This window comes from Saccostrea echinata, unplaced genomic scaffold (assembly GCF_033153115.1).
Source record: "Saccostrea echinata isolate AGI-Se365-2 ecotype Australia unplaced genomic scaffold, CSIRO_AGI_Sech_v1 ptg000008l, whole genome shotgun sequence".
NCBI classification, from domain to species: domain Eukaryota; kingdom Metazoa; phylum Mollusca; class Bivalvia; order Ostreida; family Ostreidae; genus Saccostrea; species Saccostrea echinata.
Genome location: NW_026889757.1, coordinates 2,512,501 through 2,530,243, shown reverse-complemented (window position 1 = coordinate 2,530,243; position 17,743 = coordinate 2,512,501). Strand labels below are relative to the sequence as shown.

The window sequence follows — 17,743 nt, the reverse complement described above, 5'->3', positions numbered from 1 at the left end:
CGCACCACATTAAAAATCAGATCAATTTGTTTGTATCGCTCACATTTCCACATTAACTTTTTATTCTATGAGCTGTCATCTATCCAAAATACAAAAGGCATGCTGTTATATCAAATTTTCTTTGATATATTACTGTACAATATTATTGTGGTTTCAACATCTCACATAATTAGTTAATTAAAGTCCAGCTCTTCATGTATATCTTTTAAATTCATGAAAAATTAACATGTAAATTTGAAACAATAGGAAAAGGTGGCTCATTTTTGTTTTGATGACCTCCAAAATTTTTTCTAAAAAAAAATATATGTTGATTAATTGATAAACATGTAATGTTTTTTGAACTTACTTAACTTGGAGTGTGGATATCAGGCTTTAAAATCTTAAAGGCATATTAGTTCACATTGTTATCAATATTTCATAGTAAAATAGGTAGTATTATTTGGGACATCTAAATAATAACTTAACCATGATCACAAAAATTGACATATAAGCCTGGGCTATCTCAAAAAAATTTGTGGACTGAGGTGATAAAATGAATACTATGATGGCTATGTTAAATTTCCAAAACTTATATAAGCCAAACACAAAACAACAAAGTGTTAGAAGTGATGAAAACTTTAGCTTGAAAACAACACTAATAATTTTCTAATTATCATTAAATACAGAAAACATCAAAAGATCAACAAGCACTGTCACTGTTGAGTTTTAGTGTTCAATGTCACTACTTCTCAATGTCTGTTCCCTCTTCATGACAACTGATTTTAAGACACAATATTATAAATGGATCTACTATACAAAATATAAAAGATCCTCACTTGACTTTGGCAGCTTAATCCACTCGTGGGAGTTCAATTTCTACTTCACTTTTCAATGCGACTGACAATTTGCATGGACACCTAGACCACGAATCAACAAACATGTGAATCTCCTCTCCATGAAGTTGTATTTTCAGGTTGTGTCACATGGTCATACCACAAAAACATTCAAAGTTAAACTGTATTTCTTACAGTTTATTTTGAGCAGAAAAGATGATGTTACTTAAATGGGTGAAACTTCATTGAAGTACCTTTAGCAGCTAGTTTTAATTTTATGAAGCAAGTCCACAATTTTTTTTAAAACCCTCATACAGGCACTTTTAATTATTTTGTGTAAAATACTAATTGAGTTATAATATTAATGACCAACAGCTCCTAGAGATGTGACTTCTATTTGTTTGCTTTTTTTGGTAGATAAGCAATGTCTGTTCATATTTCCTTAACAGCATAAACATGTTTTAAATAAATCAATAATTACAAACCACCACATATTTTTTTTGCTCTCTTGAAAAGCCTGTTCTCTCTAAATTATCATTTCAAAGAGATTTTTGATGGAGACACTGACAATGTGTCATTTGACTCTCACAACAATTATTGCTAGATTAATAACAGAATACCAGTCAATAAATATATAGCTTTGAAATGATGAAAGGTGAATTAAGCCAACAGGTTTATAACTGAATGAATTTTCTCATTATGAGGGGAAAAAACACTGCCAATTTTTTTCAAAGACACAAACCCAGCTGAAATTGATTTAGTAATACAAAATTTTATAAAGACCCCCCCCCCCCCAAAAAAAAAACAATAAGGACAGCTATACAGCACTTCTGGAAGTATTAACAACTATAGTTATATAATTCACTTCCAAACTGACCCATTTTAATATGTCAATGTGCCTTAGTCAATGCACAAACACCAGATAATGAAAAATCAATACTCTATGTAAAAATATGTCTTGGTGTTTGAGGTTTTTTTTATTAACCAGTTTGAAGTGTTTATGAACAATGTTAATATTGAGTACAGTTGCACATATTGTTCACATTGTTTACAACTCAACTTGCATGGGCCTGCATGTACACTTAGTTATCAATGATGAGTACTAAAAAAACAGGGGTTATAGGTGAAAGTATAATGAGAGGAGGTATGGTGATGACCTTGTTTAATAATGGGTAGAAATTTGGATCTAGGCAAAGCATTTACAAGTACGCATTACTTCAAGTCAACATCAAGATAACTACAATTCAGATAGAGGATGTCCAATCTATTTACGATTCTTTTTATATTTATATGATGTTTTTCCTCCAATGAAAATTTTCTTTCAAAATACATGTACACAGATGTAACTGACACTAATCTTTGTTTAATCCTTAATGGAAAAAATATATTAAATACCAGCTTAAAAGAAAAACAAATAAACCTAAATATTCTCTAAGCATTTAAAAAATTATACAATTTTGTTCTCTTTTTTTATGTTTTTATTTAAATATTTTCAAAGGGTGTTTTAGAAACTGAAAGTATAAATATCTTCAAAAATATTCCATAATCAAATAAATTTAAGAGGTAGAAATAACAAATGATTAAACAGATTTTTGTTGATTTACTGTTTACCAATCTTCATTTATTTGTATTCAGTATTTCTATAGGGCATTCTGGAAATTGAAGCTACACATGTCTTCTAAAATATTCCATAATCAAATCCATTTCAGAAGTAAAAAATAACAAATGATTAAACAAGGTCTATTTATTTACTGTTTACCTAATTTATACACTTAAGATTTTTGCAAAGAACTGGGGGGCAATTAAAGATTACGGATTCTCCTCCTAAACTATCAATTTTAATCCTTTATCAGTACAAGACAGAAACACCATATTTTATAATACTAGCTTAATATCTCCAATCCACTAAAAAGAAAAAAAAAACCCATATGATATTCGCTAGCTCATGGCAATTAATCCACTAAAAATGATGGGGACACAATGGTGGAATTGTTATGTAATAGGAGAATATTATCTTGATCTATAAATCTTCCTTAGTGACCTATTTAGGACAATTTTGACCTGATATTACCCACCTCAGATGAATCACAGTCCATGTAGGTATCTCCCGTAGTGGAGACTTGCATGGGTTCACTAGTGTCCATACTTTCTCTTTGCTGCTGCTGTTGTGCGGGGTGTTGATGGGGAGGAGATATCAGGGGGGTATTACTGACCACGGGTGGAAAACCCCCCTGATGAACTGTACTCACTGGATGGGGATTATATAGCCAATCTTGGAAATCGTCGTAAATAATGCTATTCATGATTCCTTCTTTACTAAAAATGAAACTATACTAATGGCATCACATAAATCGAAATCAAAGGTTTACGTCCCTTGAGTGAAGAAGATTTTGTTTCTTATCCTTGAGCTGGTAAATATTTCCCAGACAAAGCACTTTCAATTGAATTACACAAACAACAACACTGAAATGATTAGATCATTGAACAACACTACATATGCTACTGGCACACTCTTTTTTTCCTACAAAACACTGGCACAGTTACTGCATTCCTTGGATCTATGATCCAACGTGTGTCATAAACACTTAGTGTCAAATATGAGGTGGGAAGATCTAAAACCTTATATTAATATCTATCCTTCTTCAAGCCATTTACATCAATTCTCCTGAGTTTCAAGTAAATTATGCACACTCCATATCAGGTAGAGAATATTTATCTATTGTTGAAACAGCCAGGCAGATGACCTCATGTCCAATACCAGTGAAACTATTGACCCCTGGGTATGTTTACAGTAATTTCTACACGCCACAATCAGACTCCAGTGTGTGAAGGTAACATTCAGAATTGTACAACACTACGTCAGTGGTATGTAATATTCCACGGAAAACTCTTGATATGTAATATCCTGTCTTGCTGGGTAAAACTAAGTCAGTTCACTGCGCTGTACTGGTATTATGGTGTCAGATGTTCAAATTTCAACTCAAGTCTGGTTATCTCTGCCCCGCTTATAGAGACCCACTATCTATATGTAATCCCAGCACAAGGTCATCTGAGGCGAACGGGAAACACCACTGTCTCTATCACCCAACCAGCACAGCAATTAAAAAAGCCATCAATATTTTGGTGATTATTTAAATCCACAAATATGCCTCGACAACCACCAGTGTTTATGCCACTCAAATGACTTTTTAAATGCCGATCAACCGCTCATAAATGTAAGAGTTCAGAGAATGAAAATCTACAGAAAAACAGCACACACTTCCAAATTTTTCTAATAAGAAAACAAAAGACGTCTGTACAGCTTAGTCCCTGCTCGATTTCAATCAAAAAACAGAACAGTATGTTAAATTAGTCCAGGCTTTAACAGTTCACTGAGCACACACAGTAAAGTCAGGTAAGGAGATATGGGAGTATGTATAAAATCACGGTTAGGAAACAAATAAGTTTCCAACTGGTGAACCTTTACGAACACGTGTTCTTCACGTCATCAGAAAGCAATTTTAAAACATTCCATAACCCTGCTCTTTTCATATTACAGTGACATAATTTCCAGCTCCATAGGCCAACTGTACATGAATGGAAAGTCGATAGACAATAGAAAATTGATTTTTTTCTACCAATTCTTTAAAAAAGCACCCTACTTCGTATTGTCTCCCAGGAAATTTGTTTAATTCAGCAATGTAATTTCACATAACCAAATGTATTTTTAACTTTAAAAAGACAGATTTCCATAACTTGTAATTTTTTTTTAAAATAATATGTCATAACCATGCTTTTAACTCGAGAAGTAGATGAGACTCTTGTCATCCAGAGAGAAATTTATAGGGTCACTCCATCACAGCTTGTCTTCGTAAACTGCTCATTGTAAATTTCATGGTTACATTCTCATTAATAAAACCCTAATTTATAGTAAATTAACAACACTTTATGCATGCTCAAATGCTTTTATTTTTAATGAATATATTTATTCCATTTGACATTTCACTTCGTTAGAGAGAGAAAAAAAAACCTTCCATTAATGTTATTATAATTTATTCTATGCACAGTTCTAGGTCTCTTTTCATAATTTTACTTTAACTGCAATACATGTCATTTTTTTCAATACCCAACTGAAATAATATTTTCTTTGTGCCATTATGGACAGACAAGACCATTCACAAGTATCATTTTCTCCCCATCCTTGATATGCAAGTATATAAATTCATTTAATATGTTTTACAGAATGACCGTTGTATACTGCCATCAAAAACTTTTACATAGCTTACACTTTTAACTCTGACCTGCCTCTTCAAACTTCAAACTACATGAGAAACAGTCTTCATTCTGTAGTCAAATAACGTCATATGTTTGTTGCACCTCTGTAACAGAGTCTAAATAGTGTAGGCTAATATTTTACAAGGTTTTTCTTAAGTATATGAAATTATTTTCTATTACTTTTAAGCTCTCTGCAAGAAATAACTATGCGCTTCTTATATTCGCCATTATTGTATGGAATTGCACGTATTATTAAAAAAAATTTGGGAAGGTTTCACGCAAAATTTTGTGTGATGAACGTACAAATTTCAGTTAAAATTCTCTGATCTTACACATTTAATAGACTACTGAATTTACTTCACAAAGCTCGCTCCTAGCTCGATATTTGATGAAACTACATGCATGTACATGTACTTCAAGTTTTCTAAAAATGTACATATTTACAATATGATATATATTTCTTGTTCATGCCCTGCACTTACGTATTTAATATAACTATTGATCAATTAATGTATGTTATTTTTCTTCATATAGTAATTTAACTTTAATGGAAATTCACACAAGAGACATGATTGCCAGAGTTGTTGCCCTTGACCATTTCCTTTAAGTTACTAAAATCAAATGTAATGCACAAATCTTACATTTTTAATTTAATTTAATATTCATGTTGCCAATCAAGGTATGAACAGGGAAAAACAGAATATATTTAAATTGAAATAAATGTCATTCTTTTCACATATTATTCTAATAACATCATAAAATTGTATTTCTGTAAGTAAGGTTATAGCATATTTACCATGATATTAATATATTACAATATTCATTGTCAGTACATAGAAACACAACTGAAATAAAATTCACCAAGAATATATACATTATATAACATTTTTGAAGAAATTTTCCCATTATATCACAAATATGATATTTTTATCCATATGCCCTGAAAAACTGCTGAATCACGCCGGATATAGTTATATTACACCGGAAACAGTTATATTGCCCTCCCGAACACCGTTATATTCCCTCGCGTGCAGTCATTCTGCATATTGATTGAGTCGGGTTCGAAATTCACAGAGGCAGTATGTCTGCGTTTTTTTTATGTTCATTTAAATTCAGAGGAACTAGATAGTTTGATTGGGGAGAAAATTCCGTAAATACAACAAAAATTATAAACACAAATGTCAGCGTGCTGAAAACAATCTGCAATGAAACAAGACGGAATATTTCGGAATTATTTATAAAGGAAGAGAAATCGGCCTTCATACCCCCGTTATCATTTTAACAACAATAGTGTTAATATTCCTTAGCATTATTATCGAAACTATTAGAATCCACCAATCAGCTATGATGATTTGCATGTTTTTTTCTAGATATTTACACAGGTCCATACATGTATATAGTCGTCAATAAATATGTCCGATTTTGGTTTTTTAAAAATGTTATATACCATATATTACATGACTTCTCGGGCAACAATACCAGAATATTTGCCCCTCGGTAACAGGAAAGCCCTGGAGTGTTATGTCGCCCTCTGCCTCTGCCATGTAATATATGTGTAATATGAAATATGTAAATAAAAATAAAAAACAACAAAAAACAAAAGATGAATTAACCCACTTGCAACTAGCAAAGAGGTTATAAACATATGAAAAGAGAAAGAGTAAGATGTTGATAATTCTATAAAAAGGTTAATAACATTGAAAAACAAAACCCACATTGGTACTTGCTGAGATCAGGTGTTGACCTATAAAGTTCTATGTAATTTTATTGACCTGATATTCAAAGAATTTTTTTTTTGATCTCTATTTAGAGGCATATCATGCATGGCAAGTTGGAATCTTCAGGATAAAGGCATTACAATTTTAGATTAAATGCACCTGCACACACTAGAAAAATCTGATAAAGTGAAAAAAGATGTTAATTCATTACTTTATCAAAAAGAATCTCTTGGCTTCTGCAACAAATTGTATCACACCAGATGAATATTTTTCTCCACTGAAATTGATCAATGTGTTCTAAAACTACGAAACAAAAAAAAGAGAAAAAAAAATTTGGAACAAAAAAAAAGACTGTTCATCATTTCTTAATTCTATCACAGCTTGTACATATAAAATCATTATAAAGGAACTCAAATGTTGCTGCATTGACAGGTACAAAATCCAAATATTTTGAAAACCAAACCGTTAATTTTACTAATTATGCAACCCTATTATTTGTCTGTCTATAAGTACACTAACAAATTCTATTGCAAACAAGTTGGTATATGTCTTGAGGAATGAAATACCCAGAGAGAAAGTTCAGGAGCTTAAACAAGAGAAATAATGAACAATTTCTCTATAGCAGTAAAAAATTCCTATCTTATTGAAAGATGTTGGGTGTGTACTTTCAGGATTCTGAACATACATATTCATGAGATATGTAAAATTACTGAATAAGCTTTTGTAATTTGTCCTTTTTTTTATGCAAATTATAAATTTCTTCACACTTGACAAGCATTCAAATAGTCATAATCAAGCAGAATTTGTGAATTATATTTGCATATACATTTTTATCTCATGAGGCCATGTACCTTTATACTGGAATAAATTAAAATTAATATAAACTGTAGTGACTTGTAGTACATGCAAATCACAACAGAAGTAAAGATGTGTGCATATCTGGTGCAATTCCTATCAGATATAAATGTTATTAAAAATAACCTGTGCCTATCCTGTTTTGCATGACACCAAAAAAAAAAAAAAACCACTTGAACACCATCTGATGAAAGTATAGACTAGACCGGATCACCATTCCACATATTTTTAGCTGATCCCTCGGTTCACTACAACTGTGACTTCGTATCATATTTCAGTATTATATCTATATCACACAGATTGAAATTACCTCCGCAGGGAAGCACAGAGCATTATGTATTGTCATAAGTATAGAAATGGCACTGACCTATTGACTGTGTGGATATAAGGTACAAATTAGAGACTTGGATTTTCTCTCTGATATTATTTTACAAAATTAATCAATCTTAGATATATCTGATTATTTCAAAAATATTGTATACCTATATAATTATCAGCTTATTAACTTTCCCATACATTCAACTCATTTCATCTTTAAAAAAATTATCAAAACTTCTCTTTATGTATAATGCTAACACACTGCTGGAGACAGAACTATTCACTGATCTTTAACAAGTGATCACAAAGGCACTTAATATACTCATGGTGGCCAGTTCACCAAGGACAAACTGGTCATAAAGAACAAAGACTATAGATAGAATAAGAAGACATAGGCATTCTTTATTTCAAAATGCATGCAGAATTAAAATTAAAAATCATTAATACTTCATGTTTGGGTGGATACAAAGTCATTGCTAATTGATATAAACACGAAGTCTGTGAGCCAATGCTCACTAAAAATTCTGATGGGAATACACAAGTTCAGTTATGGACAAACACTGGGATAAACAGGAAGTTGACATCAGATTCATATGGCATGACTAAACAAAGAGTGTGCTAAAATTTCAAGCATCTGCAATGAGTAGTTGCTGAGAAAACTGTGATCAAAATTTGTTATGTATGGTACAGACAGACGCACAGATAAAAAGAAAGTTGACATTGGATTCGTACAAAAATGAATCCCACCATATGGTATGCCTAAACCAAGAGTGTGTTAAAATTTAAAGCACCTGCAATGAATAGTTGCTGAGAACACTGCAACCAAAATTTGTTACATATGGTAGGGACAGACGCATGGATAAACAGGAAGTTGACATGGGATTCGTACAAAAATGGATCCCTCAATATGGCATGCCTAAACGAAGACTGTGTTAAACTTCTAAGCATTTGTGATCTGTAGTTGCTGAGAAAATTGCGACCTAAATTCGTTATGTATGGTTTGGACAGACACACAGATAAACAGGACATTGGATTCATACAAAAATGAATCCCATTATATAGCATACCTAAACAAAGAGTACTTGTGTTAAAATTTCAAGCATTTGCAATGAGTAGTTGCTGAGAAAACTGTGACCAAATTTTGTCACAGACAGACAGAGAGAAACACAAGGGTAAAACATTATATCCCCGTCTCCTTCGGAGTGGGGGTATATATTCTAAAAGTTGGGAAAACCCAACCCCTGCACAAAAAAACTTCATGTACCCGCAATGACTTTTACAAGGTTCAAACCACTGATAAGCACATTTAATTTCATATGGTAGTACATGTACTTGCAAATTTCTATCACACAACATGCCCAAAGGGTAACAATTTGAAAAAAAAAATTCTAGATGCTTGTACATTAATTAACAAATCCAACTGTGACCAGCCTATCCTTTCAAGATTTTCCTGTTCATAACTATATAAAACTTTCACCCCCCTACACAATGTGGGTGAATCCTATAGCTCAGAGTCAAAATTTGAACAAAACTATATATAAGGCTACACTAAATGAGGATGCTGACCTTAAGTTCTTCTTCAGATTTTCCCCCCTTATTATCTCTATATATTATAAACATGGAAATGTTCAAGTGGTGGAAATTTGTGCAATTCTGCCATTGGCAAAGCTTTTCAAAAATTCATAATCAAGCAAAATGTTTCATACAAGGTACGTACCATACTTAACAACAAAGCAACACATTTTTTAAAAATAAAGTCTTAAAATGATTTTTAAATGACCCAACCCTATTTACTATTTCTCAATTATCTCCCATTGAGAAAGGGCATGGTTTTCCAATTGTACAAACTTGAATCCCCAAGGATTCTTTATGGCAAGTTTAGTTGAAATTGGCCAAGTGGTTCTACAGAAGTTAACAATGTGAAAAGAACAATTACAGTTGACCAACTTCATTTGATGCTCATGCAAGCTCAGGTGAAAGAAAACTACACACACAACAATAACAAAACAAATATATGAACACGGATAACAAAATTGTATATGGTGATCTCTTATTTTTGTTTTTAATACAGGAGTTATTCTTGTTTTTTGAGAGGTATCGTATATATATATTTGTATGATCTGCCTTTCATCTTGGAATTCTTCCACCAACAAACTAAATATTCTGATAACACAAAACATTTTTGGTAGTTAAAATTGAGCTTTATAGATCTGCCTCCTATGACGGAGGTAATCAGGAAGACTACATGGCCATCTTCTTGGTGCCGAGATTCACTTCAGACGCATCTTATCCAATTGAGTAAATGCAGGTTTTCCTGTTGTGTTTGTTCTGCCTTGTTATTTCCAAAGTAGATCAAGGCTTAAAAAAAACTTTTGTATTCTTTTTGTTCTCAGCAGAGCCTGTCATTTCAATTCTCCTAATAACATTTCAGTGAAGAGCTCATCATGCTGCCCCAAACTATCTTTTTGACTAGAGTTTCTGAGAAAGTCAAGGAAGAAAATTCCAAAATCAGTTGTATGATATGGTAGTAAGAGACAATCACAAGGGGGCCATGATAAATACATAAAACAAAGGACATTAACATCACTTTACAGATTATTTAGTAAGCTTGGAACATTTCAAACACTGTATGTCGAATAAAAATGAAAGCAAATCAGTGCAGCAAGTCAATAATAAAAAAAATCCTGCACCACTTCACTTTTTCTGCATAATTAACTTAAGTGTATAGACCAAGATGGCAAGGCCAATCTTGGAGTTCCTGTATTTAAGCTGCAACTAATGTAATAGCTCTTTTCTCTTGAAATAAAAAAAGAGTTAAGTTTGTTTTTCTCAACAACGCATGACTGGTTCCCATTCATCTGTAATAGCACTGCACCAAGACAGCCTCTTTATTCAATTGGAATTCACCAGGCCTTGGTTTAGTCTCATCCATCCCAGTTTTATTGTCCTGATATATCTTTTTTCTGAACTTCAGTTAACTATCAAGGGATGAATTTACTTTGCATATTGTTAGATAAAACTTCAGCAAGTATTCCATTGGCTCTACCAGAATCAACAAATATATCTTGCTACTTGGTGCCCTAGGCTATATGATGAATTGCATAAAGCTCACGCATGATTCCAATTCAACATTTGCAAAAATTGCACCATTGATCTGTTTTTTCAACAGATATTTTTTTTTCCAAGAGGCAGTTCTATACACTACCATTTCAAAGGGTTAAACCTCTTAATATCTGATAAAGCCACCTATATACAAGAATTGATATCTTTTTTTCCAATTTTAATGTAACAAAGACTTGCTGTTTAATATTGAATGTCAAAATTGAACTTAAGAATTTTTGTGTGTGCAGAAATTCTGATTATTGCTCAAGAAAAGGGATACTTTTATAACCAAATGTATATCTTATTGCTAATATGTATGTGAGAAAAGGAATTTTCATTAACTCCCACAATCTATATTGGAGTTGAACATATATTGATAAAATTGTTTTCTAATATATTACCAACATGCAATTTGCAGAAACAAAGAAAACAAAAATCCTGAATAATTCAGTATTAATTTAGACCCAGTTGATTAATTTTGTACTTGCATGTCCAGCTTGACTGCTTTCAATATATTAAACCCAAGAAAATGAATGAATAATTTTCTTCAATAATATTATCTAATGGTCCCTTCACCTCTGATTAATATATCCCCCAACTACCATAATATTGTTGTAAGACAATAAATCATAATTATTGTGAAATATTTATCCACTTCACATTTTACAGTTTCTAAATAGAAACAGACTCAAACTGAAACTCCAATGTTTGACAGTTTTCAAATCTAAAGGTAGACTTTGTAGGCCTTGAAGGCATTCACTATAGTTACTAGGGCTGTCACGGTTCCAAAATTTTTCGGGTCGGGTCGGTTCTGTAAATTCGGTTTCGGGTTTTTCGGGTTGGGTATTTACATCTATTTTAAACCTTAATTTCATGAATTTAACTTGAAAAATCTTTATTTGTTACATTAAATTTAAATTGAAAACAAGTCTTAACCATGCGAACGTCTAGACATCGGTGACTTGGCCTACTATTAGCCACAACCTGACCATTCCTGCTCGTTTTGATAATTATCTAATACTTCTGTGACAAGTGTTTTGTCATGGAATGAAGTAGATTTCAGTTGTGATGTTTATTTATCACTGTTATCATCATCATTCCTCTGATTTCGTTTTTTGTATTGAACAGACTCTTATATATAAACCAGACCCGAACCGAAATCCGGAAAAATGGAACCGGAACCGAACCGAACAACTTGGACAGCGGTTCTCGGTTATTTCGGGTACTTGTGACAGCCCTAATAGTTACATCTGATGAAATTGACCACATTCAAAACAACCCTGACCTTTCAGTTCATTACAAGGACTAACAATACATGAAATCTTTTCAAGTTGATGCTGCATCTTGAATGTCTCAACCTTTAATTTTTTTTACCGACTTGTGGTTATATAACATCTGAGTTTTTTCTTCTTTCAAAATATTTTCAGCCTTTCTATATCTGCTGGTGTGTAGTTATTATATTATGACTTCAGAACATGCAAGGTTTTCAGATCATGCAAGAGCTTTCCTATCTGATGTCATCTCATTCCTTGACCCATTTTTTTTTTCCAGAAAAAAAGTTCTCAGTCAATATTCACTTCCTTTTGTCATAAAATACAACCTTCTGAATCTATAGGGATAATTTATGAACTAGCTATAATAAAAAATAAATGCTTTATGAATATTTAAGAAGTACAAAACGATTGTTAATAAAAGTGCTATAAGCTAAATTTTCGGAATGCCGTACAATTTAGAACCATCACAAGAGAGTACTCAATTACTGGAACTGCAGTTTGAAATGTAACTTATTACCAAAAATTACTCTGAACGATGGAAAAAAATTCAATTTAGATGCAGTAATGTTCTCTTCAAGTTAAAGCTTCAGGTTGCCTGGCGATTACACCTATTATAGATGCTAGGATGTTGTGTGTTATTCTTAGCTTGATGAATGCCTTTTTCTGTGTGTGCCAATCCTAATGAATTGTACTTTGCTATAAAAGTGCAATAACTCTTGTATACCATCAAGGTGTTAAATGCTTCTGTGCAATTTGATAAAATTACTATAACGTTTGTTGCTCAAAATGCTGTGACCTATTTGACAATTCTTTTAATTTACGACAATAAAATTGTAATAATTTTTTTTAACCAATAAAATTCACTATATATTTACTAATATTAACAGTTTAAATTACTCTAGAACATTTAAAGGTTTATGAAGGAATCATTTTACAGTATTGTGTAATACAATAATATAATTTCTAAATTCATCCACCTGTACTAGCTGCACGACTTAATTTTTATGGTTCACTTATATTATTGTAAAATTATTCTCGAACCTTAGCCTCTGCTACAAGGAGGAACAGTCTTGATTACATTATATCAGCTGATATTTGTTAAAAAAAAAAAACAAAAAAAACAACAACAACAACAACATATAAATAATGTGCTTATTTAAAATGTTCCATTGTATCCTCCCTTGGTACCCTGCTCTTCAACTATATCATACAAAATTATACCTATTTTTTTTATTCATTTATTTTTTTTAAATTATAAAATAAAAAACATGAATTGTGTGCTATGCCCCCAGGGGCCCATATTCTGACAATGAGTCTTTTGTATTGTATTATATAATAATTAATCAATGGGTATGAAGATTGCTTTACATTTTAACCCCCCACTACTCTTGTTTTCTTCAAATTCCTTTATATTTTATAGAAAGAAGCTTTGATTTCCAATTGAGAATCTGAACTACCCAAAGATGCTTGCTTATTAACAAGGCTAGCTGTTCATGATAAGAGATTTTTAAAGACTTTTCGCTATTTACATGCATTTCCATGTAAAACTTTGATCCACAATTGTGGCCCAAACCTACCCATGGGGGCAAAATATTGGACATGAATCTGCACTATCAGAGAATGCACAATAATATGACTACAGTACCTGCAGCTTTATTCTTGAAAATTCTATTGTGTCCTATTGTGCTTGTATTCTATTGTATCATGCATGTATCCTATTGTATTGTGCGTCCTATATGATTTCAACAAATTTGAATCTACTCTATTCCAGAAAGCTTTAATTGCTTCATCTTTTCTGGACCATTGGTTCTTGAGATTTATTTATAGCCCCACCCTAATTTTGCATTTTCATGATTATCTCCCTTGAAAAAGGGTGTAGCCTTCTATTTAAAAAAAAAATCCCCATCCCCCAAGGATACTTTGTGCTAAGGTGTGCTTAGATTGGTTAAAATTGGTCCATTAGTTCTGGAGGAGATGGATTTGTGAAAAACTTCAATGTACAAAGGACAATGGCAGACAACGGATAAATATTCATTAGCCCTTGGCTCAGGTGAGCTAAAATAAAGAAAAAGGGGGAGGGGGCTTTATAAAAGCATATGTCATGTTTTATACTTTAAAAAGGATGAAGAGGAATGGAAGATTAATCAAAAATAAAAACAAGAGGCCCATGGGCCACAATGCTCACCAGAGTCATTAGGACTCTTCTATTTCTCATCAGCAGATTTTGTATGTAAAACTTAGATCATATATTGTGGCCTGATCCTACCCCATGTGTTCATGATTTGAATAAACTTTAATCTACATTACCTGAGGATGCTCTAACACAAATATGACTTAACTTGGGTTTGCTGTTTTTGAGAGGATTTTAAAGATTTTTCCTTTATATACCTATGTAAAAATTTTGATCACCCATTGTCAGTCTTTTACAAATCTGGGGAGTCCAATGCCCCTGGCCTGGAAATGTCGGAAGTGAGCATAAGGAATATTTCATTTGTAAATAATGTAACATATATTAAATCAAATAACATCAATAACAGTCTTCACGAAAACTCAGTGCTCGAAGACCGAGGGCAGTGCATTTTGATGTTGGGTGAGATCTGTGAAAATCAAAATCCAAGAAGTCTGATGGGCTTGATATTCTCACAGTCATACACAGTAAAAAATACTTAAACTGTTTTGCTTGCGTAAATTTTATTAAATTAATATATTAAATAAATAGAACAAGCATGTGTTAGTGTATCTTATTATTATACATAACAGGGGCCTATTACGGTATATATACTAACCCTGGGAGCTCAACCCTGGACATAACAACCAATAACAAGAGGCCCAGGGGCCACATCACTCACCTGAGCACTGTGGCTAGGAAAAAAGCAAATATCAGTTTAGTATTGAAAATCTTAAATACATAAGTGGTCCCAACCTACCCCTAAAAGGGAGTGGAGGGTATGATTTGAACAAAATTGAATCTACACAAACTAAGGATGCTTACATACTTTTTTGATTGTGACTTTTTTCCCTACAAGTTTGAACTTTCATTGTGGTCCTATATATTGGGAAAAGCATTGGGAGGAATTTTGTGGTCACATATGATAGTAAGTCACTTAATACAGTGGGTTGCTATGGCAGTTTAAACTGTATATTTCTTATTTCCTTAGTAACTTCATCTATGTAAATCAGATTTCTTCAACTTTATAAATTTATGTTATGTTTATTATAATAAATATATAAATTTATAAAATTGATTAAGTTTAAAATAATAAATTGAATGTAAATTGGTGGCATAACATAAGTGTCTATCAAGAGTACATTAAAGTAAAGATGACAGTTTAGATATATATTAACTTGTCAACTGAACCAAATTCATTGGTAGCCAAATCGGATAACTTTAATCAACTTCCTCTTGCAGTGGATGATATGACTAAGGATCTGTATGTTCTGCAGCAAAGCAGTGTAAATTACCACATGGAGACATCTGATTTTGTAGAACTATAAGCCAGAGACACCAATCAATAGGATAACAACTGGAGGGGGACCATAGTAAATCATGGCTCTATCTGCTACAATCCTCCTACATGTCAGAAACCAACTAGATTAATCCTATTATACAGAGTCTATAGTCCAGCAATTTAGAGACCCCATTCTGAACTCAGGCAGCTTCAGTGACCTTAATACAGTTATTATGCTACAACAATTACTGAAAAATATACGGTAGCCAATTTGATAAACTCAACAAGCTTTTTGCAGGGTTTTCTCTTTCAACAGCATCATATTTATTATTCCAGTCTTTCTCAGTTATGTTTATTGTGATCATAAGAGAAAATTATATTAATTTGCAAACAACACTAAATCAAATGGTAAACATCAACACAATTATTCAAAAAAAACTACCACAATGAAAATTTTAGAAGAAGCTCACAGTCAATGAATTCTGTTTATGCATTATAGAAATTTACATCTTCAGTGGCTTTCAAGTTGATGTTTAACATGTACTGATGAAGAATTATTAGAAACTTAAAGGGCGGAGAAGATAATTAAAGCAGTCATAATCTAAGCACAGTGCTTTCCCTTTATTTCAAAGTAAAAGGTTAGAGGCTTTGGGTTGAAGTTGATGACAAATCTCTGTGGACCTTACAACAATTTAATTTTGATTTTTTAAAATTATATATATTTTTTATTTCGAAGCGGCATTTATATCAATTGGCCGGTAGCCAGTTCTTAGGGAAAACACTGTAAGCAACATGACATAAAAAATAGGAACCAAGGCACAATTTAAATTACTCTTTCACATAAGTCTCAATTTGATATGTTATTAAATGGACCCCTTAATCCCCAACTGTGTGCTTCATGAGATCCCTACTTTTGTTATTAAATTTGGTTTAAGCCAGTCTCTTAGTGAATCCTGGTTATTCTGGTTAATACAGCTGAACTTCGGTACCTCAAACACTGATATGTCAAATACCATGGATATATCGAAGTGATTTGGAAGCTAGTCCTAACCCCTTATTCTTTAAGTATTTTACCCTGGATATCTCAATTTCTCTGATATCTCAAAGTTTTTTCTCAGTCCCAGTGAGTTTGAGATAATGAGGTTTGACTGTATAGAAATGTTTTAGAAATATATATACATTGTCCCTCGTGGCAATATTGAACAAAGTAATCAAAGATTACCTAGCTCACAGTTATCTGTAAGTAAGGCCAATCTCACATATTTTTTTTTAAGTTAGTGTACATCAGATCCATGCAGGTTTGGTTTATAAGCAGGACTTAATTATAGTTACTTGAAAATAGACCTACTCAAAAAACTTTTAACCTGTTTACTAATCAAGGAAACTTTGGTCAGTTCCAACATCCAAAGCAAGTCTGGAAGTTTTCATCCTTAGATGCACCATCTATGCAAGTTTAATCATAACAGGTCATATTATATAGCTACTCCAAAAAAATCATTACCCTGGTGACACTCATCTGGAAAATGTAGGTCAAATTTAGAATCCAAAGCAAGTCTGGAGGAGTCCATCCCTAGATACATCATCTATGCTAAATTGGTTAAACTATGGCTAAAATTCCCAAATCTAGGTCAGATCCAGCATTCAAAGCAGGTTGGTTAGTGTACATCCCTAGATGCTAGTACATCCATGCAAGTTTGGTCCAGATAGGGCTTTTATAGTTACTCAAGGATCGACATTAACGGTTGTCCGATTGCCCAGGGCAAGTAAATTCTCAGTTTGGGCAAGTGAAACTGCTGATGTACTTTTCCGATCGGGCAAGTGAATATTTCTGATAGATTTTTTAAATCTTACATTAGTTTATAAACAAAACAATAATTTGAACACTTGATTTATACCAGGAATATGTTATTCTTTTTGTAGTAGGAAATTCCTCGGTAGCGCCGTTTATTAAAAAATCGGGT

At 32.5% G+C, this 17,743-nt stretch overlaps 1 protein-coding gene across 3 annotated transcripts in view; it reads right to left on the bottom strand.

Annotated features, from left to right (window-relative positions):
* The window catches only part of LOC133180927 (nuclear hormone receptor HR96-like), an 83,793-nt gene that overhangs the window by 17,386 nt on the left and 48,664 nt on the right, over positions 1-17,743 (bottom strand). The window contains exon 1 of one of the 3 annotated variants that reach the window (XM_061315381.1): positions 2,888-4,275. The exons of the other annotated variants lie outside the window; for them this stretch is intronic. Within the exon in view, the coding sequence (XP_061171365.1) occupies positions 2,888-3,115 (228 nt within the window). The 5' untranslated portion in view covers positions 3,116-4,275. Of the gene's footprint in view, positions 1-2,887; positions 4,276-17,743 lie in introns of those variants that run through there. 3 annotated transcript variants of the gene reach the window in all.